At 41.3% G+C, this 25,295-nt stretch overlaps 1 protein-coding gene across 1 annotated transcript in view; it reads left to right on the top strand.

The window, feature by feature from the left end:
* The window catches only part of KIF26A (kinesin family member 26A), a 132,408-nt gene that overhangs the window by 92,416 nt on the left and 14,697 nt on the right, over positions 1-25,295 (top strand). The window contains exons 5-7 of the mRNA XM_073349797.1: positions 5,344-5,527; positions 22,826-23,035; positions 24,963-25,056. Of these exons, the coding sequence (XP_073205898.1) occupies positions 5,344-5,527; positions 22,826-23,035; positions 24,963-25,056 (488 nt within the window). The remainder of the gene's footprint in view (positions 1-5,343; positions 5,528-22,825; positions 23,036-24,962; positions 25,057-25,295) is intronic.

Genomic DNA, 25,295 nt, shown 5'->3' on the forward strand with positions numbered 1-25,295 from the left:
GTGATCTGCAGAAGCTGCAGCTAAACAAACTGGCCTGGCCTGCCAGCGGATTTCCCTGACGGGCCACATGCCAAAGGTTGCTGATTCCTGGTATAGAGCCTTTACTGTACAATTAAATGTCTGAAATGTCACATTAACTTTTAAAAATGTGTATTTCTTTAGTGGGTAGGGTTTGTAGCTGCGTTTATTCTACAGCCTTGCTCCCTTTGTGCTAAACATTACCTAATTGATCTTCTCATCCTTTGCCTTGTTGCCTCATCCATGCACAGCGGAAAACCTTATATTCTGTAAATTGTGTGGAGGAAGGAGTAGGTTAGAGACTGTCCCTTGTCACTGATATTTGAGTGCTCCTTCATGTGCCATATATTAGTTTTATTTTCTTCCATGACACATAGCTATGAGGAAAGAACTCTCCAGAGTGTCTTAAAAGACAACTTCTATTAAAGATGAAAAGAGTTAAGCAAAATGCAGCCAGTAGATCTCACAGCTAGAAGGAAAAATAATATACACCAGTGTCTCAGTAGCTTTAATTGGAAAGGGAGAGAGGCATGAGCGTGCGGAGTCCAAGGCTTAGTTCCATTGCAAGGATTTTTGATAGAGGATTAGATAAACAACATAAGTTAGATGGGGAAAAGGAAAAGGAAAAGGCTGGGGTGGGAGAGGGAAGCGTGAGAGTATGTGTTTGTAGTAAAGCTGCTCAATGCTTGGAAAACCATCATAGATAGATGATCATAATACTTAACTTTTACGTAACGATTTTCTCCATAGATCTCAAAGTACTTTATAAAGAAGGGTAAGTATTGTTAGCCCCATTTTGTAGGTTGGTAAATTGAGGTTCAGAGAGGCTCAGGGGGTCACCAAAGGTCACCCAACAATGTGGTGGTAGAACTGAGAACAGAATTCAACTCTCCTAATGCCTGCCCCTCTGCTTTAACCAGTCGACTGTGCTGCCTTCCAAGCTACAAAAGGACAGAATTTTCAAAAGCTAAATTTTCCCTTTTGCAGTAGCAATTTTGTGGGCACAAATTAGACCTGGAAAAAGGAATGCTGGGCTAGGGTTTGGCTGAAACTTTAAGCCAGATGTTCTGTACTGGTTAGTTGGGTACAAGTTATGGAAAATCCAGCATTTTTAAACATTTCAAAAGTAGTTTCTTATGAATATATACGCTGTTATGAATTTTCCTCAAGAAGAAGTGTTGGTGAAGTCTGATGGGGTTTTGCTATTTATCCAGGCCTACAGCCATACCATTTGTGGGCTGTGTTTTGGACTAGTTGGGATTTGGATGGGGGACCACTAAGCAGAATGCTGGTGCTGCAAGAAGTGATGTTGGGGACTCAGTATGTGGCACTGCTCCCCTCAGGTTTGTTGTTGAAGTCCAAGTATGGTATTAAGTGTACTGCACTGCTGGCTTTGGACTGAGATATAAATTACTAAGATTCTGACCACTTGTGCTCTTTAATGGACGGATGGCACTCATTGCAAGAGCTAAGGACAAGGAAAAGCTCACTCTCTTATCCAAATTCCAAACGCCGATAATTACATTTCACTTATCTAAATCCCTCATGCCTTTTCAGCTGGATCCATTCCTTTCATCTTCTGAAAACACTGATGTGACTGCTGCAGAATGTCTGTGGTGGTTCCATCCCATAAGTGGCTGCATTTCAGCATTGGGCATAAATGTGTGTGCAGGTGTAGCCCACTAAACTTTGTTTATAGTACACAAGCACTTCAGGGTGCTTTTTGGGTAGAAAAGATGCTCTATAAACGTAAGCCTCATAAAAATATCTAGTACTGCAAGTGCCCTGGTCCTTGTTATAATGCTGATTATTCTCTAGGACAGCTATTCCACTTCCTCTCCTTTTCTTGTTTTCTGACTCCCTATGTGGACATGCAGTCCCTGGGCCAAATAAGTATTATACGCCAAATTCTTAGGAAGAGAATATATCAGTACTAAAACACTTAATTGCTTGATCTAACGTATGGCACTGTGCCTGTTTAGATTACACAAAGGGTGGAGATGCACAGTGTGTGTACTATACAAGGGAACAGTCTGAAATTTGTTCTTTCTCCATATGATAACTTAAAAGGTTAGGCCCAGTGGTGTTGTTTTTCACTTGCCTTTTTAAATGGACAGCCTTCTATAAGCTGGCTCTTTTGGGAGATATCACACCTCAGTACAGCTGACCTGTTTTTTTCTAACTTGGCCTTTTTTGTGCACCTTAAGTTATCTATTGGCACTTGATCTGGGTGCCTGAATAAACATGGGATGTGTAAATCCATTCTTTATATCCCGTTCTCTTTCACATATGATTCTCAAGGGGATTGCTGCAGCAGACTTTATGGAAACAATAATTATTTCATCAGGACTTCATGTATATCTTGATTGTACTTTGAAGACGTTCTCGAGAGCTGTTTTTATAATTTCTGCAGTGGATCATAGTGTGAAAACAAGGAAATAAACATTATCTTTCATATCAATCAGCAATATGATTAAATAACTACAAGAGCTGATTGCTGCTTGGCTATCGAAAGTAATGCCAAGTGTGGTACCACAGTGGACGTACCCAACAGATTGAGTGTCTTTGCTATACAGTAAAACCGTATATTTATGACACATTTAAGTTTTAAATTTACAGTTGCAACTATTGTGCTCCTGAGCAATTGGTTTGTCTCAAATCCTGCTTCAGAATTTAGATATGCATTTTCAGAGTTGACTGGGATTTTAGCGTCATAACTCCCATGATGGGATTTGTGCAACTAACTCAGGCTGCACTGCTACTGAAAACTTAAGGGTTCATTATCACTGCTTAGAAAGTCCAGTGGGTATAGAGATTGTTCATTGGCATTTATGATTCCCTGGAGTTTGCTGCTTTTATGTTATGAAGAAATGCAACTGGTCATTGTGCTGATCTCTGTACAGAGAACACAATCTATTGTTTAGAGCTAGGAGATCTGCATGCCAATTCCTGGCTCTGCTACTGACTATCTATATAACTTTGTGCAAGTTTGTGCCATATTCCAGAGATAATCCTGGGACAGGGCAGTTATGTGCCACCCCCTTTGACACAATCTGTCTCATAACCTCTCTCTGCTTCAGTTTCTCCATTTGTACAAGTATAATAATTATTGCTTAATAGGTGTGTTGCCAGACCTAATGTTTGTAAAGTACTTTGAGATCCTTGGATGAAAGGTATGATACAAGTGTAAATTATGTGACAGGGTTGGGCCAGATGGCTACAGGAGAGTGATAGAAGGCAGATATATTAGCTCCACGTTAAGTAGGTCCCTTTTCCCTGGGTAAGGTAACAGGGAAGGTTCCAGAACAATCAGGAACTTTCTGGAAACAATTAAGGCAGACAGGCTGATTAGAACACCTGCAGCCAATCAAGAAGCTGCTAGAATCAAGACAGGCAGGCTAATCGGGGCACCTGGGTTTAAAAAGGAGCTCACTTCAGTTTGTGGTGTGCGTGCAAGGAGCTGGGAGCAAGAGGCGCAAGAAGCGGAGAGTGAGAAGGTGTACTACTGGAGGACTCAGAAGTACAAGCATTATCAGACATCAGGAGGAAGGTCCTGTGGTGAGAATAAAGAAGGTGTTTGGGAGGAGGCCATGGGGAAGTAGCCCAGGGAGTTGTAGCTGTCACGCAGCTGTTACAGGAGCCACTGTAGACAGCTGCAATCTACAGGGCCCTGGGCTGGAACCCAGAGTAGAGGGCGGGCCCGGGTTCCCCCCATCCCTCCATCCCCCCAACTCCCTACTTGATACCGGAGGAGTTGACCTGGACTGTGGGTTCCACCAGAGGGGAAGGTCTCTGGCCTGTTCCCCGATCCATTAGGTGGATCAGCAGAGACTGCGGGGATTGTTCTTCTTCCTTTCCCCATGCTGGCTAGTGATGAGGCTAACTGAGTGAACTGCAGATTTGAACCACGAAAGTGGCCAAACTGAGGGCTGCCATGAACCTCTGAGGCGAGCAAATCCGCCAATAAGCGCAGGACCCACCAAGGCAGAGGAGGAACTTTGTCACAACTATTAACAATAAAATGATTAATACTAGCCTCATACTCATGAAATAATGAATTTAGAGTGACAGGCTTTTGTATAATGGGCCCAATCCAGTGAATGATCCATCTTCAGAACTGGAATGTTGGCATATTTATAAGGTTGGGCCCAAAGGTGTCAGAACTATAACTTATTGCATCTTTACTTATTTTAATCTTAATAGGGGTACAGACATTAAATTGAGCATCTCTTGGCACTGTTGCAGAATGTGTCTCTGTGTGCTCTCCACTGATGGTCTCTGGGTCAGATCCCACACTCCTTATTCAGGAAATCTGGCCCGTGAAGTTGGGAGATTTACTCGTATAAAAGTGTTCAGATCTGCAGCCCGTGGATACACTGGAAAACTGGTGAGCAGAATGGGTAAAATCCTAGTGCCACTGAAGTCAGTGGCAAAACTCCCAGTGACTTCAGTGGAACCAGGATTTCACTCCCTAGGCATGTGGAACATGCACATGAATGTATCTCTCGTGTTAAGTTCACCGGTTGATTTTTAGAACATATGGGTTTTGCTCCAGAGCCTAAGTTTTATTTTGGTTCCTTGATATCCTGCTTGGTGCCATCATTAAGGATTAGCAGAAACCTTGATTCTAATCCCATTCTTACTCACAAAGAACAGAGTTACAATTTTAATTGTACGTTTTAAATGTTTTCCTTCTTCATCTTTTGTGTTTTGAAATTCTGCATTTCAAAAGCAGGATCATTGTTTGGCACGTTAAAGCATGTCTCTTTAACGGATTTTCCTTTTAATGAGGAAGAATGGAATTAAGGGGGGGGGAAAATCTGTCTTGAAGGGATTCTCTTTTATCTAATAGTTTTCAATGCAGCCAATGGTAGAGAGACTTGCACTCATCTGATTTGCAGTCTATTGGAATGTCATTTTTCTGTATCGGGTAACTTGTTAGCACACAAAACATCACTTTCATAAATGTTATCACCAGCAAAGGCCATCTGGTCCTGCTAGTGACAGGGGGATGATTTTAGGTTTTTATGATGTCAGTGAGATTTCAGCAGTCTTGGACTCATCTGCCAAGCTGTTAGGGAAAAAAAGTTAAGACTATAATTGGAACTCTGTTGGGGGAGAAATTAAATGAATATCTTGCCAACCATATTTCTGCCCATATTTCCTTCGATTAGTCTCCTGATGGTGTGTCCTTATGAAATCTGATTAGAATGAAATGACTTGATTTGTTAAACAGGCAGTGATGACAATGAACATCTGTTTTACTGCTCTAAATTGCATTGAGCTCAGAGTAACATTGTCCTTTCTTGATATTACTTTATACAGAGCAGCACAGAAGCTTAACCTGTCCTCGAAGAGAAAGAAGTACCATCCGCCCCTGCCACGCTCTCACGACTTCTCTGTCTATGCCACCAACTTTAGTGGCATACTGCAGTTATGCTCTCCCCCAGCACCGCCATGCCTTTTGAGAGCAGTGTCAAAAATCAAGGACAACCCTGGCATTGGAAAGGTAATTCGAGATCTCAGTCTCTTTACAATTTCCTACCTAATTTTAAGGAGCCATACATTTTAAAGCATAGAGGCAGGGATTAGGTGGCTCAGGGGAGTGCTGGGATACAGAGTCTTGCACATCTGTTTAGATGTGACTGTGAGTAGACTCTTGGGTGGCCTATAAAAATGAGTTGGTGGTCTCTGTCCAGATTCCAGTGGACAAGTGTCAACTTCATAAAAGTGAAACGAAAGGAATAAGTGAGAGGAGAAACAGGCCTTCCGCCTCCAGCCATGGAAATCTGGCATCTTTTAAAAGTGCTAAATTGTCAATTTTGCACTAATTTTACTTAAATAAAATCAGGTAAAACGTAAGACAATTATTTAGAGTTTTATGTATATTTCTGACATGTTAAAAGCACAAGCTACAGTGTCTGAATACTTATTTACATAGGTTACAAGAGATTAATATTTCAAGGTGGACCTAAAGTACCTAACGTGCAGAGGAGAGTTAAAAATGCACCTCAAGTAACCATACAACTCAACATTAACATAAATAAATTGTCTGCCTAAGTACTTTTAAATGACACTCTGTTGTATTGTATTCTGTTAAATCAGTGAGTTGAAGGAGATAAAGGTTTTTGCCAGTGTATTTTTGCTAAATGGAAGTGAAATGTCTGTAGCTTTACCATTCTATGAGACACGTTTTTTAAGAGGACATTTACAAATGAGAATGTGATTTCTGCCCCGATTTTTTTTCATATATTTGATAAGAAGCAGGCAGATGAATTTTTGAATGCAATAAATTAGCAAGTAGTTTAGTACCTCTTACCTGGGAGTCAGTGATGAGGGAAGGGAGAATTTAAGAGACTGTTTCTACATTTGCAGCATATGCCATTTACCCTGTCTGCCTCTTCTCCTGCAGACTTAGGGCTAAGTTGTGGCATTAAGCCACATCCTTGTGTTAGGGATAGCGCAGAGTTATGTTGCCTTTGGGGGAGCTCTGCAAGATATTGTGTTTTATAAAAATACGGTGTCCCTAGAGCTCGCAAATGCTTGCAGGAGCCGTTTCTGTGCACCTTAAAGGGCTTCAGACTGTGCACCCTTCCATAGGTGGCCACCTCTGACAATGGCCCTGCCTTCTTCCCATCCCTTTTGGTGGAGCTGGTAGTATTAACTAGGACCACTCATTTTGCTGAGGGGAGTTCTGTTTTGTCCAGTATCCTCAAATAGATAATCCAAATATAACTCATGATCGCATACAGGATTCCAGATCAGTAAAATGTCAGGGGAATCCTGCAAATAAGATAATCTTGTACAGATCACTTTTCTGTCCATAAGCAGAATGGAGCAGAGCAGGGGGCAACTAAACAAAGAGAAAAACCCTGATAGAAAACAGCAGATCCTGCTAGAAAGCTGGACCATTCTGCACAGAGCTAGACTGAGCTCTAATATTTAGGATCTTGGGCTTCTTCTAACAAGGGAAGTATGTAACACACTGACGAAGTGTGTCATATTCCCCTGTAGTCACTGGTACTGTAGACTGTAAAAGATAACATTCTGCTCTAGCCACCTACTCATGGAGTTGCACCTTTAGCTGAATGGAAGGGTACCGTGGTGTGGCGTTGAAGGCCTGGGTTTAGCAACCTTGGTCATGCAGAAGGCAATTATACCAGTCTCTCTGGCCCTTGATTTTTAATATGGCTGTATCCCTTTAAGCCAGTGGTCTCCAACCTTTTTACACGCAAGATCACTTTTTTAATTTAAGTGCAACCCAGGATCTATGCCTCCCCTTCCATGAGGCCCTGCCCCACTCACACCATCCCCCCTCCATTGCTTGCTCTCCCCCACTCTCACTCACTTGCAGGGGGTTGGGCTGCGGGACGGGGTGGGTAGGGCCGAGGGGTTCGGAGTGTGGGAGGGGGCTTTGGGCTCAGCCTGGGGCAGGGGTTGGGGTGCAGGAGGGGGTGAGGGGTGCAAGCTCTGGGAGGGAGTTTGGGTGCAGGATGGGGCAGAGTTTTCGGGGGGCAGGAGGGGGTCTGGGCTCTGGGAGGGAGTTTGGGTGCAGGAGGGGGCTCCAGGCTGGGGCAGAGTGTTGGGGTACAGGGTGCTGGTCCTGGGAGGGGGCTCAGAGATGGGGCAGGAAGTTTGGGGTACAGGAGGGGGTTGGGGTGCAAGAGGGGATATGGGGTGCTGGCTCCGGGAGGGCGTTGGGGTGAGGGAGGGGTGTAGACTCCTGCTGGGTGGCACTTATCTCGGGCAGCTCCTCGTCAGCGCTCCCTGCCTACCATGGCCCCATGCTGTTCCCGGAAGCAGCCAGCATGCCCCTGTGGCCCCTGGGAGAGCACGTGGCTCTGCGTGCTGCCCCTCTCTGCAGGCACCACCCCCGCAGCTCCCATTGGCTGTGGTTCCCCATTCCTGGCCAATGGGAACTGCAGCAGTGCTGCTTGCAGGCAGGAGCAATGCGCAAAGACCCTAGCCTCCCCTCACCACCACAGGGGCCTCAGAGGGGTGCTGGCCAGGGCAGGCAGGGAGCCTGCCTTAGCCCCGCTGCGCGCTGGACTTTTAGCTTCCGGAGATTGCGATGGACTCTCAGAGGCTCCAGGATCAACCAGTCGATTGTGATCGACCAGTTGGTGACCACTGCTTTAAGCGTTGCTGTAAAGCAGTCCTTCACTGGGAAAACTACTTTCTAAAAAACATCTTCAAAACAAAAATACCGTAGCTGCTTGTAAAAATCATGATTCTGCATAAAGGATTCCTCATTTAACTTAATGATAATAGTCATTGGGCAGAGGAAAAGAATCAGCCCATGTATGTGCTATAACACTTGACGTTTATATCTCCACCCTTCCGTATCAAAATGATAATGAGCAAGTAGTCTTTGGTGGCATTTATCCCATTGCGCTGTAATACTCTTCCTTTATATTTTCCCCTTTCACCTGCTAGCTCTTTGTGGGCAGATACAGCCTCAGGCTGATAGAGTTTTCTGGTGATGGTGACAGCAATGGGAATAAATAACCATTTGCTTCTCCCTCATTTTACTTTAAATATCAATGCAGTTAACAAACAACGAAAGTTGGCAGATGCCTCTAACTTCATTGGTAACTGAAGAATCCTGTCTCCTCTTGCCATCATTGTACTTAATACTCTTCCTGCTCAACACTGATTTCTGCTTTTTCTTGCGGTCTGGAGAATAATACCAGATGGCTCACTCACACAGGGGATATGCTTTGCAGAAGCTGGACTCTGGCATGTATTTTTCTTACTGGAACATCCAACATCTGTCTTTGTGGCAGGCTCCCTACTTTCTTTGATGGTTCCAGAGTCAGCTGTGTGCCTGGCCTCATTGCTGGCTGTGGTTCTGTGTATGTGGCTACCTTGGGTTAGGCATCTGCTAGAGCAGCACTTTCCTTCCTCACTCCTAATTTGGTGCTATTTTGTTTCATATGCTTAGTCTTGACTGAGTTGCCTTTAACTCCTTTAACTTCAGTGGTTGTTGAGGGTGCTGAGTACCTTCCAGGAGGTGCTCCATACATTGCAAGATCCCACCCACGGTGGATAAGATGCATCTGTAAGTTGAAAACCAAATGTTTGCATTTGAGCCTGGATAATTTAAACACAAGCCAGACATGTACAGAAAAGGCCAACTCTCTGCCCTGGGGAGTGTCATATAACAGACCAATGTGAATTTTCACTGGGGAAAGTAATGTACAAAACCTGTGTTTCCCTTACAAACAAAAAAAAGCACTATTAGAAGCCCTATAATACTATGATCAGAATGTTAGCAGCGTAATATTAAATTGTAATATCTGTATTGTGGTCTTTGATGGAAAGCTAATAGGAGTTCTATGTGGAAGGGGCTTTCAAGATTGGACCCTTTATTTACAAGATTCAATTAAAACAGCATGGCTAAAACTTTTGATTTTATATCGATTCACAAAAATTAGAGATGGAAAACAGACCTACGAGCTCATCTAGTTCCCTGACTGCCCGCAGGTTCCAGTGCAATATTCTGCCATACAGCACGTTTTCCAATGCTTTGATATTAAGTCGTGTAATGGTATAGACAAATCATATTCAGCACTGACCTCAGTGGGAGTTCTGTGTTCAGAATGTGCAGTAGGAATCTGCATATGTGGGTCAAAGGGGAGAGGCAAATGTTGCTGTGAATATAGAACGCTAATTCAACTAGCATAAAAATTACAGCTACTTGTAGGGCAGAACATGGCTGCCATTTGGCACTTCTGATATTACCCAGTGATTTTTAGGAGGCAAAGTGATTCTTAGCTTCTCCAGTTGAAACCACAGGAGGACGTTTTAAGGTAGGGAAAATGGGGCAGATCATCCATGGCTAAACCAGGGACGAATTTGACCCATTGTAATGACCTAATTTGTCCAGGTCAAACCATCCCTGCCCTTCAGTGACCTCAAGTAGCCAGGGCTTTGGTTTTATGTCTCATCCAAAACACATCAACATAGGTTCCTCTAGCACCATTCCAGAATATTTTTAATTCTGATTTGCCCATATCAGTTGTGCAGCACCTGTGTTTTTCTTTATAGGTATGTCATCCCACTGTGGACCATGCCTGACCTTGCTATAGCTAATGAGTTCAGGAGTGACCACAGTTCAAGGTGGTGGTACTGTGATGCCCTGTTAGCAGTCACCACGAGAGCTGCAGTGTAAGAAATAGTGTTGACTATAATTTATGAAGAAACACTTTAATAATTACAAAACATATCTGCTTCTTTGCTGCAGACACTCAGAAGAATCAGCTGGTTTGGTCTTATGAACAGCATGGAATCTAAACATATGTTCTTTAGTGAATCAAGCACATAATAATTAAATGACAGTCATTCATTGTATTTTTTGCTTAGTATTCTTTTTCTTGTGAGATACTTCTGATAAAGGACAGAAAGAACTAAAGAAACATATTACAAGTTGCAAAAATTTCTGCCCCCCAAGTGTATGTATCTCTAAATGATCTTGTCAGATGAAATTTAGCTCTGTGACTGAGCTAGGAGAAAGGTTAGCTTTTTAGACTTCAGAACTGTAGAGGGTTGCAGGAGTCCTGGAAAGGTAGTTGTGGTTCATAGTATTATCAACATATTTACCACTGTTACAGCAAAATGTACTGTATCCCAATATGGCTAAATATTTTTTAAAATAGATAATTTAATTTCAACATCTGGACTCTAAAACCCTTGTTTGATTGTGTATTTCCAAAACTGACCCATATTTTATGTCATGCCTAGTATGGAAAATCCCTGGTGGCTGAGGCCTCAATTCAGCAAAGTGCTTAAGCATGTACTTATCTTTAAGTAGGTGCTTAAGTCCCATTCATTGGCTTCACGGTTAAGCTTGTGTTTATGTGTAACCCTGAATAGGGGTGCTTCCTGAATTGGGGCTTCAGTCAGTGGGACTTAAGCAGCGACTTAAATTAAGCACATGCTTAAGTGATTTGCTTAATGAAAGCTTGAATGTCTGCCTTAGGTTTTTCTCTAGTGACTGTCCTTATATTGTAGAATCTAACTGCTTGGTCCTATCATTCATGGCCCAGCTGGGTCCTTTTGCTGGCTGGCTTGATGGAGTTTCAGGAGAGGGGGAGAGGTTCCCCAAACCCTGGGAGCTCAGCAAAAACCATTGATCTTATGTGAGCATGTGTGTGTGGAGAATTAGGGGAGAAGCCCAGAGTGCTGAGTAAGCTGTGTTAGCTCAGTTTAGGTGCAGAATGAGAGGCTGCTGTTGAGAATTTGGTCTAAAGGTTGAAATTTGCTTTCAGCCCAACTGTATTGCTCCTTGTCACATGAGTGGGAGTTCTGCTATGGGCTGATGGCAACATGTGGGCTATATGTGGATTGAATATAGTACTTCTTGTAAATATATTTATTAAAGCAAATTTCAAATACTTTAAAAAGCATTTTAATTTCTATTTTGTCTTCTTCATTGTTTCCAGTGTTCTCTAAAGGGAAACCAGCCCAGATACACAGACATGTGCTAGCTCTGGTCAACCTAGCCCCCTATTAATAGCCATGTGGACGTTGTGGCACGGGCAGTGACGTGGGCCAGCTGCCTGAGTACAAGCCCAAAAACCCACTGGCAGCGAGCCTGTGCTGCTGTCCATGCCGCAACATCCACCCTGCTATTTTTAAAGCGCTTATGTCGAGCAGAGAGTGCGTGTGTCTGTCTGCCCAGTCTGGGGGGCATGCCCCCAGCTGCAGCATAGACATTGCCTTCGGAGTATCTTTTGTTCCATTCCAAAAACCACCTATTTTCCCTGTTCATCGGAGTTTCATCTGGAGCATGTAAATCTGCCCCAGAATGCAAATCCCTGATTTTACATCTAAGCCTTTGTTTAGAGATAGATGGCCCAATTTGTTTCTGTACCTATAGTGTAAAATTTTATACAATGCCATAGGTGCTAACAAGTGGCTTGAATTTTTAATAATGTCAGGTGGAGGAAAAGTTTAAACTTTCTTAAGTTATAATGGAAAGGTTTCCTTGGGACCTGTGTTTAGTATAATAAGCAATACCTACCCCCCCAGGCACAAAAAATCCCATTACAAATGGCATACTGTATTCTGAACAGAACTTCACTCACTACTGAAAAATGTTATGTCGCAAATTATATCTCTTACCCATGAATCTGCCGAAAACACCAGAGTCCAAATCATTTAGTTGAATCCTGCTTAAAAGGCAATGATCCTATGCAGTATGATTCTTTTAACGGAATCATTTTTCTGGTCTCACTGGGTGTTGTTAAATTTAATGTCAGAATAGTGGGAAAGATGTCTGAAAGCCATTTAATATTGTCACTGGAAAGAAGTTAGATTATGCTCAATTTCTGACATTAATGTGCTACTTAAGATAATTTATCATATTGTGGTATTAAAAAGACATCCTTTTTACAGTGGCTGCTGCATAGCATTCTAATTTGCTATTTTTCTTTAGTGTGGTAGGAAGCCTTTTTCATGCAAAATGTTTTTTCCAGGGTTCTGTTCAACACACTCTTTATAATACTGCATCACTTACAAGAGCAACTTTAAGTGCTTGTCTCTTCCAAAGATCTTGTCAATTTTTTTATGTTAGAATGTCAGAATCCTTCTACATGAGAAAATTGATATGGAGCATTAAGAGGGAGAATTTGAGTTCCCAAACTGGTGTCTTGGAAAGGCATATTCATATTTTCCTTCATTTTTTATTTGCTTTAGACATTTACTTTCATTTATATTTTTTTCCCAGCCTATAGTCAAGGTACCTCTAACATGATTTACTGATGATGTAGACTTTTCTTAAGTGTACTGTATACAGCACTCACTTGTTCTTACAATAGTTTGATGATGAATAACAAATAGGTACTTAATTTTGCCATCTTTATTGCTGCTTGTTCCTAATGACTAAAGTATTATTTCCAATATACATCATATGTCTTACTAAAAGGTCTTCAGTCTATGTATGCAATTTTGTAGAACCCATGACATAAAGATCCCTGCTGAAGGAACATATTAAACACAATGCAGAAAATTATATAAAAATACACTTCTTTCTTTTTTCCCATGTTTAAAAAGGAGTAGTTTTGTGTGGTATCATCTGGGAATATAGAATCAATTCTTGCTTAATAGAGGCCATTTTCTAAAGAGTACAATATAGAAGTGCTTTTTTAGGTTCTCCCAAGGGAGCTAAATAGTTTATGCTAGCATAGCAGTTTTGCATATAAATTTGCTATATAATGGTAGTGGCAGAATGTGAAAGGCTTGTAAGAACTATCCACAGTAAACCAATTTTGTAAGGGTTGTATATCTGTCAGTTACAATTAAATCCATGAAAAATATTGGCTCTGAACTAAGACTTTTGTAATTTGATTTACACAGTAGTTGAGAAATAAGCAATTTCATTGGAAAATGGCCAGTAATGAAAATGAATTCTGTGTAATTTCTTGGTGAGAAATCTTAATTCAGAATGGTGTATATATAAATAACTTTATTATATTAATTTGCTATAACTCACCATTCTGAAAACATTGAACAAAATTAACTTCCCTGTCTGGGCAGTGCCTGTTATGAATGCAAGTTCCCAGGGAATTTATATTGACTGTTCAAATATGCTATAATGATGTTTATTGCTAAAGACCAAATTGCTTGTTCATTTTAAGGATTATGATACTGTGATCATGCTGCGCATCACCAAAATGTCTAGAATAGATTCCAGTATAATGCCAATATAATTCCTGAAATATAGACTAATAAAATGTTCAAAGCTCATTTTAATAGCAAGGTCTGGACCTGCAAACTCATACACCAAAATATTATAATTCTTCTTTAGCATATACTTTCTTGTTTTTCCTTCTTGTTCTTTTAATTTTAACCTCAACATCTCTGTAGGCTCCAGTCCAATAAAGCACTGAAGCACATGCATAACTTTAAACATGTGAATATGGTAGATCTATTGACTTCAAAGGGATTATGCGCATGTGTAAAGTTATGCATGTGTTTAAATATTTTGCTGAATCAGAGTCTTAATTCCCTTAGTATTCACATTACTAATGAGCAAACTGGTTATTCAGAGAATTAACGTTGTCTTTCCTTGTACATCTCCCTAAGGTTAAACACGTAAAATATTTGGTACCTCTTATTGGTCATCTAGAAAAATAATGGCGTCATTCTCTCCTGACTTGTATATTTTGTAGTCATTGCCTAAGGACACACTTGAAGTCTGTGGCAGACTTGGAAATGGAGTCCAGCATTCCTAGTTCTGTGTCTTAGCCACAAGGCCATCTTTCCTACCTCTTTGATTTCAATCAGCCTTCCTATCTTGCTTGATCATATGGCACAATTCAATGGAGTCATGGATATCTTCCTCCTCTGTGCTTTCCTATCTGTCCAAAGATCCATTTTCATGACTGGCAGTCGGTAATTCTCTTCTATTAGATCTATCTGTTATAATGCTCCTTAGGAGAGTGTGTTATTGGCTTTGTCATCTCTTCCCCAAATGGCACCTTTCTTCCTGAATTCACCTTTGGAAATCACTTCTATTGGGATGAAAATTCCTGCACTGATGCATCTTCATCCTTGATTTCTACCAGCTTCATATCTCATCAGCTTGTGGCTTTGAACTATCTTCCTTCAACTTAGAACATCCAAAATATATACCCTACTGATTGCTAAGATGAGCAGCCTGAGACAAAACTCCATCTCCATCTTGACCCAGGGCACCAATCGCATATTCACTCGTACTTTCGGAAACCCTAGAGATTTGACTTGACTTTTTCTTTTTTCATGCCTGTTAACCTGTAGAAATATTTCCCATGTTCAACACCGTCTTGACCACTCTTACCCACCATTCTTTTGTCTCAGTTGCTATAATTCCTTTCTTTGTATCCTGCCTAATCTCCAGCTCCAGTCTGTTTTAAACACAAAGGAAAGCCTTGAAGTCAAAACAGTGCCTTAGAGTTCTTTCTTGGATCTCTGTGCATTCTGGAATCAAGGATAGACTCTCCCTGATAGGCTTCAGGACACTTCATTGAATTGTCCCACTGTTCAACCTCATTGCTTCTATTTGCCAGCCTACTCTTTGGGTTTACTGAATGTGGGGCTTCTTTCTGTTCCTCTTCCCTGTCTCTCCTCAAGCAGGTGGCAGACTCCTTTTCCTTTACACCTGAAACAACCAACCTGACTTTCTCTGGAAACTGCTTCAAGACTCTGTTTTGCAATTTGGTCTAAGACTCAATACTCTCCTACCTGCCATAAAACAAACACGTCACACTCCCAAAGCCTCACTAATTCCTCATGTGTAACTCTACATAATGTGATCTTGGTATCCTGTTTCACACTGCGGGCTCAGTCATGCCATTGAGGCACTGACCTGCACTGAGAGTTATGCGTAGCTACACAAAGTTCCCCTAGGCACTCCTCAGCACAGAGTGGTAACAGAGGAGTAGATGGGATCCTACCTGGCCCTGTATCTGTGGATCTGATTAACATGTGGATATGACCTACTCTTTAGAAATTGGCCCATAATGCAAAATTCAGATCCAGTTCCAGACTTCCCCCCAAAACCCAGGGATGTTTTGGTTCAGAACTGTAAAATATGAGTCCGGTTCTGATCCACCCAAAGTTCAAGAATGTTCAAATCTAGAATTTTGGTTCAGGCCTATCTCTCCCAAAAGCATGAACAACATTTGGGTGTACTGTCTATAACCATTCAACTGTTCTGTAATATGTTTTCATATGAAAGGCTGTATATCGGGCTTTATGGGAGCTAGCATTGTCATCAACACAGGTGGGTTGTTTCTCTCTGACTCTGTGGAGCCTGAATTTTGAGCAGCCATCAGCCTATGTCTGCTTACAAGTCTCCCTTAAATCTGTTCTGCACATGCATAAAATAGCCTTTTAAACATTTTTTTTTGCACTCTTCAGCATCCTTCCACTTCATTTGCCATTAGATGGTAGAAGTGAGTGAATTTCAGCTTGCAGATGTTTGCTTTGATAACCTTTCTTTTCCCTGACTCCTACTGTAGGCTGACAAATAGATAAATGTTAAAGGAAAAAAACAAATTCCTGATTACTGTGAATCTTTCTCCCATCCTAACCACTGACATTTACAGTCCCACCCATTGTTGTACATGGGGCAGGCACACCCTGACCTCATGCCACCCATTTCCAGGGCTTTCCAAATTATTTATTTATTTATTTGTTAAATTCTTCATCTCCTGTGGCATATTCAGGATATGTTTATCATCTTCTTTTCCCAAACACTTTTGATTTTAATAGGATTTCCTTCAGCAATTCTGCTGACCTCCTGATTCCTGCAGAAACATGAATTTGGAAAGTTCAGCAGTTTACTATTAACCCATGGTGTTCAAAACCCACGAGATCACAGAGCCAGTTAATTAACAAGATACTAGATTTGCATGATACAGAAGGCTTCATGATTAAAGAAAAATATGAGTTATACGGATGTGTAGTGGTGTTTTATGTGTGTATTTTATTTTAGTTTTGTTTGTAGAAATCAAATGGAGGTACAACCTGTCCCCTCCCCCCATTCTTATTCCTCCTCCTAATCTTTGCAACTGGCCACATAGCCAATACTGACACCATCTCTCTCTAGATGTATATTTATATCCAACTTACAACGTTTTTTCCTACTCAGTGACTTATAGTGACACTGAAGAGAACAGTTAAATGTGATATGCCTTACTTTCTATAAAGAGAAAGAAAGGACAAGAGAAAGAAAGGAATCCACTAGAAACATTCAAACCTCAGCAGCGTTACCATATGAGTGAAAATGTCAACCATATGCTTCATTTAAATGAATATAAAGTTGGCAAAATCACAGATTGTTCTATGCGTTCCTATAGGGTTGGCTCTGAAATTCTGCAGCAATCTTTGTCTGCTGTTTGTGTGGTCATTGTGAGTACTGCGAGGGAGTGGGGTGTAAAATAGTTTTTTATGGGAATAAATTAGCATCCCTCCATTATTTTTATTGTCCTCATCTTTGCCAAGGGCTTGACTCTCTCTTCTTGTTTAATCCACTTTCTGAGGCCTGAAATGAGTATTCTGGAGCCAATATATCTTGTCTTTCTTGTCTTGTGTTTGTCTCTTCTGCTTTTTTCTCTGTCTGCTGTTATCTCTCCTTTTGTCTCCCCTTTTCTCTTTCAGGCCAACTTTCTTCCCTTCCTACTTGTTCCCTCTATCCCACTTCTAGACTCACTGACTCTCTCATATTTTTACTACTCCATCCAGTGTAGTAGTTAATATCCTTTAATAGCCATTGGTAGTTAATATCCTTAACTACCCCATTATAGCCTCTATGGTGTACATCTGGGGTGTAATTCCAGAGCCTGAAATGGACGCTGGTGCACTTGACTCTAGTTAGTTTTAAATTAACCTACCTACTTTTAAATTAACCCAGTTGTTATTTGTTTGGTATGCAAGTCACTGCTGCACCAAGGTTGCGTTAAATCACTGCTCTTGTGAAAATATTTAATTTTGTAAGTGAATAAATGCATTTGACTGTATTGCAGGTATGATTGCTCCAATTCTACATTTGCTCAGCCATCAGTGTACATAACCAGGATTGGACTAAGGGATTAATGAATTATGAAATATGTATCTTGTGCTGAAAGATGCATTTGCTTTACTTTTCTGGGTGGTGATGGCCTCAGGTACTGAAACGTGGGTTTCTCCTTCACTCCAATTGAGTGGGCAGGCTATATCCTCATGATGTCTTGTTTAGCTCTGAGGCAATGAACTTGGGTTGTTGGGGTATCAACCACTCTCCTAGTTATGGGTCAAAATGTTTTTTGTGACCTCCAAGCTCCTTCTTCCTGTGTTATTTTCTTTAATCCTCTCCACCCCATGTCCTCACATCTAGATGACTCTCTTTCCACTGGGAGTGGCTCTCTCCAGAGCACAGCATGCTGTTCCCAGGAGAGTCAGATGGGGTCACACATGAGAGATTCAATGGACTTAATTCTTACAGCAAGGAGTATGCTGCCTTTCTAGTGCTCCTAGATCTTGCCTGTCATAAACGCATATTCCTACATAATAAAGAATTGTACTTTTGGTAGACCAGTAATTGTGAACCTCACAGGTCTCTAGGTGGGTTGACATAAACCTGCTCCTGACCTTCAGTCCCTTGAATCTGGGCCTCAGATGTAATGTGAAACCATGTAACATTGTGCTGATTCTCATTGTGCTTCCTGTTATTCTACATGCCCTTATCACTGCAGTATCTGAGCTCCAGGAAGATGGGCACAAAGAATACTGGAGCGGCATCTCAGGAGGAACAGTCTGTGAAGAAGTTGAATGTGGGGTTGCCAGAGGACTCCTATGCTAGGCAGTCAGGATAGCATTATTTTCCTTTGTTTCTAATATCATATTCCTCTTCCTTCTTAAGCTGCATCTGTATCATAGCACAACCCTTGCAGCTGAGAATATGGACCTTGTCAAACAAGGCGGGTTCTAAACTAGAGGACATGGAGAAAGATACATGAAGCAACAAAGTGTTCTGTCATGCTCCCAGAAACACATGCCTGAATCCAAGATTAGCCACGAACCCCTTCCTCCCGTGTGGCTGGTCCGTTACTATTACAGTCCTTGCTTATGCTGGCAAGTGTTTACATAAGCAATTTTCCTCTATTCCCCAGTGAAGTTAATGGGCCCACCCATATAAGTAAGAGTTACACAGTTTAGCCCTACATTTTCAGGTGTATGGCCTTTCAACAGTGATGGGTAAGGCATAACTGGAGTAAGGCACAGCTGAAGTAGACAATCACATTAGCTATCATTTAGATTCAGATGTACCTGGGAATGGGAAAATGTGGTTAATCTGAAGTCAGTAGTTTTCTGCACATACACAAAACCAGTTGTTACAGACAAAACACTAAAAAAGAAGGCACCTTCCTCCTCCGTTTCTCTTGAAAGCTTACTTTCACTTTAAAAATGAACATGACCCCGGAGGCCAGATAGATGTAGAATCTGATCCATTATGGTGAGAGATTTCAGTATCCTCTGGCTCCAGAGAGATGGACTTGAAAGGCTGACTTGATGCATGTTGCTTTTTCTGAGGGTGAAACCCTGTTTGCTTAGGGACTAGCATGCTGCTACTGGAGGTAACTTGCTGCTGAGGTCATGAGCAAACCAATTTTCCTTTTATACCGGTGCCTCCTGCAATAATAATAGGTGTAAGAGAGAAAGGAAAGTACAGTTTATAGATGCATTTTGAAAACAGCATACATTTTAAAGTTCATTTTAATCAAGTAATTTTGAAGTGTGGTGGTTTTGGTTTTGTTTTTTTTTTCATCAAGAAGGTTATTTACTGAACATCCTGGTGATATGTCAAGGTTGAGGGAAGCACTCTAGCACACAAAGCTAGCTTCATGCAGCTTTTATGGGGAATCAGCCTTGAAGCTGTCACCTGTAATGCACTTTCCCTTTTGAAGCAGCTGTTTCATTTATTTTAAGGTTCGCTTATTTTCTAGGACTGTCTTTTCATATTCAGATCAGTACCAAAGAGAGAAGAAAGCAAAGCGTTGAGATCAGGAGCCAACTTACCAGGGCTAACCTGTTCGGAGGATGCAATATTCCCCTCCATGAAGCCTTGTGTAAGGTTTACTTGAAGGGCCTATAAATAGGGTGTTGGGGGTTTTTTGGTTTTTGTTTTAACCTCTTCGTTCCTTTGGAGAAATAGAGGAAAGTTTTCAGGGCTAACTTTTGAAAAATAACTCCTGTGATGCCAAAAATGGGTATTAACACCCCCTGTTTGAATATACGGGGGTGCCACACGCGGTTTAGCGTTCTGAACTGAGTGTGCTATGCAAAATAGAACTGCAGGGCATCTAAACACAACCTCCAAAATACCTTAGCCAACAGTTAATAAGGACGCAGGCCCCAATTCAGCAGGGTACTTTGGGATGAGTCCAACCAAGTCTGTCATTAATCCCATGGGCTTGGATGTCCCGTCTACACCTCATAGGGGACAAGGCTGTATCCCTCCTGTCCTTGCACTGCAATCCTAAATAATGGCACAACCTGCACAATTCTCCTGCATATTGGACTGCTTGGGTGCCATTCTGAGCTGCAATCCATACTGAAGCTCTGCACTGCCCTCAGCACAAATGAGTGTCTTAGCCCTGGTCTACACTGGGGTGCGGGGCGGAGGATTGATCTAAGTTACACAATTTCAGCTACATGAATAATGTAGCTGAAGTCGACATACTTAGATTGACTTACAGTGGTGTCTTCACCTCAGTGAGTCGACTGCTGCTGCTCCCCCGTCGACTCCACTTGCGCCTCTCGCGATGGTGGAGTACAGGTGTCGACGGGAGAGCGCTCGGGGGTCGATTTATCGCGTCTAAAGTAGACGCGATAAATCGATACCTGCTGGATCGATCGCTGCCTGCCGATCCGGTGGGTAGTGTAGACATACCCTTAAAGGCATAATCTGGCGCTTTACGTTTTGTTTCAGTATCAATTTAAATAAGCTTGGAATGGCAGTTCATTTTCTTTTTGGCTGTTCTTTCTTTTGAATGAAAGGGGAAATGGCTGGGGTTAACTGCTGTTTACACAGAACAAATGTAATAAAAAGAGCCGAAATCTTTAAAAAAAAAAAAAAAAAAAAAAAGACAAAAAGAACCTATGCTAATGTTGTAAATAGACATAATTTGTTAACAACATTATTAGAACACTGTGGTTGTAATAAACTAGTGTTGGAAAGCCTGGAAATGCAAAGCTAAGGTCAAAGTCAACAAATAATTGTCGAACATTAGAAATATCCCCAGTCAGAGTTCTACAAGTTTGACTTTCTTTTCCCACCCACCATTCAAAGCTGTCCTGGCGTTATATCTGAGTCAAATCTGCAGGTTACAAGTGTGTGCTATATTTGGCTTGGTATGTATTTTGGATGGTTGATCAGGTAGATATTTAGGCTCTTTTGGATTCATAGTGGAAAGGTTGCTAGCAGACAGTTACACCTGGACTGTGAAAGGATAATTAAAAGGAGGAGTATTTGGTTTTTATTTACTGTCAATAGGTGTTTTGAAGTGGAGAGGGCTCAGGATTGACGCCCATTGTACAACTGGGCACCTGGGGACAGATGGGGGCTCAGATGGTGTAAATTGTCCCAGCTCCATTGGCTTCAATGGCATTATGACAATTTACACCAGTTCAGGATCTGTTCCATAATGTAAAATTAAACGCTGACCAGCAGTGGTATCTCATACACAGCAGGATTTTCCTGTACTTGGATTAGGACATAACTCTACCATTCTGCTTATAATTTAAACATGTCACACAATGTACATAGAGTCCCACTGGTGGAACACGTCACTTCTCTTAGTTTTGAATCTGCTAGACAGTGGTGCACTGAGGATCTAGGGCCTGCTGCCCTGCATCTTGTGTAGTCATTTGTACCTGTGCAAAGAGCATGTAAAAGACAATAACGCTTCCGGTCTCCAGGGAAGATCCTAGCAATAAGTTATAGCTGCAAAAGGCTTCTGACCATGTGGGTTACAGCAACAGCACTTTTGTATTGGCGGAATTGGACTTAAGATATGTCAGCGGTTAGGAGGAGAGAAAGTGAGAACTCCGAGGACTTGTTGCTTACAACATCTTGTTTCATTCTTGGTTTATTCAAACAGCTGTTCAGGAAGGATTTGTCAGTACATTAGGTCACAAAGTCTGTGAACATTAAGGTCCTGATTTACAAAAAGATCTTGCCACATTCTCCTTTTCTGTGGACACAATTTTTCACTGAGCGTTGATTGTGCCTGCAAATCAGGGGTGTGTGTGTGCGTGTAGTCCGTTGGTTCGACGGTGACGTTTTCATGCTCTCTCTTTTTGTGGATTCTGGAGTGACTCTGAAGTCCAAAGCATGACACGCATGCTCATGAGCGGATCAGGCAGACAAAGTAATTGGTGAGCGTCTTGGTCACTATAGCAGTAGTATGATGCTTTTCCCTTGCAGCTAACAATCGATTATTTCTGTCTTCTTCAAAGGCTTGAAAAGCTCTGAGTGCTGTGTGTTGCCATGCTGATCTATTTAACTCAGCCTTCTTAAGATAATCTGGTTTTATTGCACCATAGTGTGTGGTTTTTTTGATGCTGTCCTTGTAGTGCTTGCTGTCCTTGTAGTGTTTTTCCTTGTAGACACTTGATTCTGGTGTCCTTGTGCCAATTCTCCATAGGATTTTTCTCTGGGGAGTTAATATTCAGGCATCCTAATGATGTGTCCAACCCAGTGTAGTTGGGCTTTTATCAGCATGGCCTTGATGCTTATGGCATTTGACTTTTGGAGAACCTCCAGGTTGATAATTTTGTCCTGCCAGCGGATCCCCATAGTGGCGTGCAGAGACCACATATGGAAGGCCTCTAGCTGTTTGATATGCCATTTGTATGGTGTCCAGGTTTCACAGCCATAGAGGAGAGATGTGAGCACAAAAGCATTGTAAAGTTTTATTTTTGTTGAGAGGGTTATGTTGTGGGATTTCAGGACTTTGTTATGTAGCTTTCTTTCCTAATGGCTGAGAAGCTTTCAGTATCCTGTTCATGATCTCTTTGTCAAGAGATCCATCATTAGACATCTAAATGGTAAAGTGAAAGTGAACCCTTTTAAAATTAATTCATTGCAGGCACAAGAGTGGAAGCCAGTGCTGAAAATCTGGCTGTAAGTATATGGAGAAGTCATTCTGAGTCACAGAACTGTTAAAAATGTACAAGTTTTGGGAGCAGGGAATAGTTTGGGGGGTGGGATACTATGCAATTATTTACATTAGCTGTAAGTAGGAACTAAAGCTGTCACTTTCCTTGTAACTACTTGCAGGTGAAGGTGATGGTGAGAATTTGTCCCTCTCAAGGACCACATGACACGTCCGAATCCATGTCTTTTCTAAAGGTAGATCCACGAAAAAAGCAAATCACTCTTTATGATCCATCTGCAAGTGGACCATCCAACTTAGGTCACAGGAGAGGAACTGTTGCTGTCCCAAAGATGTTTGCCTTTGATGCAGTATTCCCTCAGGATGCTTCTCAGGTACTGGAGATAAGCATTTAACTCTAACAACTCTTCCCGTGGGCACATCATTTTAATTCATATAAGAGTTCCTTATTGCTTCTGGGAAATTTTGTTTGAATGAGTTAGTATAATTCCTGGGAAAACATGGTAATTTAATAGACAGTAGATAAACTCTCACATGGTTTCAATTTAGCCCAGAAGTGAAGCTACATCCATGGAGATAAATTTGCTGAATGAATACTTTCCCTGTATTTTTAGTGCTGCTTAAAGGCACAGTCAACTTGAAATTTACATTTTTAACTGAATATGTTGTAACCCTTTTTAAATCAATAGGATTAGGAGTACAACCCATTGACTTCAGTGCTTTGCTACCTAGGGACAGATTTAAGCATGTGCCTAAAGTTTAGTGCTTTGCTGAGTCGGGACAATGGTTACAACTAACCCCATAAGATTACTATAATTGAAAGAGGGCAGGGAAGATTTTTATTTTTCTCTTCTTTTTCAGGTTTACATTTCACATCACTTCCTGAATAGTCAGTTTCACTGTTTTGTTGACCATGCATGCCCTTCTCCAGGCCCTGCAAGGCCTGTCTTATGCACAATAACAGCAGTAGAGCTGAAACTGGACGGGCAGCAGGCAGACATGTGCACAGAAGGAAAGGGGATATGTTTGGTGACGTTGTAGTCAAGACCACCCAATGGGAGCAGAAAAAAAACTTATAGTAGCTTTAAAACAAAGGATTTTTAAAATAAATCTGGACATAGACCAACCTTTAAATAGTTCTCTATCAGAACATTCAATTTTATGAAACTCCAAATAATTCATGTTGAGAATGTTACTTTACAGCTTGAATGAACAAGACAAATTTTGGCTAAAAAACATTTTTCATCCTTTTTATCTCAGGTACTGGATCAGTGAATAAGCACATTGCGGTCTGAATGTCTGGCAAGTGCATAGGAAAAGGCATAACTACGCACTCAGACGCACAGCGCAATTGCAAATGCCCCAGTAGTGCAGCCCTAGGGACCAGTATAGTCTATTTGTACTGAAAGTTGCAATAATCTATGTGGGTGGTTGTGCACAGCAGCTGCTGATGATTTGGGTGCTGCACATGCAGTACAAAAAGGAGATGAGGTAAAATTTTGGCCTGATCGAAGTCAATGGCAAAACTCCCATTGTCTTCAGTCGGGACAGGATTTCACTCTGATCTCTGGGCCACACTCTTCAACACTCTCTTGGAGGGCCTTTGAGGTAGCATTTCTCCGCTGTTTCAAGGTGACTAGAATCAGAGTGGCCAACTTCCACCTGCATCATCATTGCTATGGGCAGGCTTGCTGGCATGTATCTATGCTCATTGTTCACTGGTGTATGGCCTTATATGTGTATGCCATCAATTGCTATATTTAATAAATCATGGTATATATTTCAACCCCTTACATACACTGATAAATTGTTTTTAGTACACTTAGGGAATTTAGCGAATTCCCTTTACCAATTATATTATTGTTTTCATAGTAAATGGAAATCAGATACTTAGAAATTCTTATTCAGGGATCTTCAATGCATTTTCTCCAGTATGAATGGCTTTTTAATTTCTACAAGCACTCTTTGGCTGGCTTCATTTCACTGAAGCTGTTACTCTTACTGAAAACCCTTGGCTAAGCTATTATACCAGCAGCAAGCTTGGTTGGATAGTGTTCAATTGCTACATTAGTCATAGAATCGATATTCCAAGGGAATTGGTATAAAGAATTGAAAACTATTTTAGGCTGCTATAGCAGCTTTTATTTTTGAAAAATGGAACATAGTTGCTAAAATAGTAGAAATAATGCCACAAAAATGGGCAAAAGTGTTACGCTTCAGAAATATTGAATCATTCTTTTCATGTAGGAGAGAAGTAAAGAGTGAATTGTGTAACTTATTTGTCTCCAATTGTTCTTTCAGGCTGAGGTATGCTCTGGAACAGTAGCAGAAGTAATCCAGTCTGTTGTGAATGGTGCAGATGGTTGCATATTTTGCTTTGGTCATGTCAAGCTTGGTGAGCTCCCAAATTCGTTACAGTTAATTACTATGTCAGTCTGGTAATTACATACTGTCAGCTTCTGGAACAATAAATCTGGAGTATACGAATAGATTAGAATTTCTTTTTAATTAGCTTTGCCAACTTATCATGGTTTATTTCTACACTGGGATCTTAAATTCTAATTTGAAAAGGTAAACTGTAACATCAGATTAGTTTATGTAGGAACAAGCTTTTCGAGGCATGTTATGATGAAA

The sequence above is a fragment of the Lepidochelys kempii genome, chromosome 6 (genome assembly GCF_965140265.1).
Source record: "Lepidochelys kempii isolate rLepKem1 chromosome 6, rLepKem1.hap2, whole genome shotgun sequence".
Taxonomy (NCBI): Eukaryota; Metazoa; Chordata; order Testudines; family Cheloniidae; genus Lepidochelys; species Lepidochelys kempii.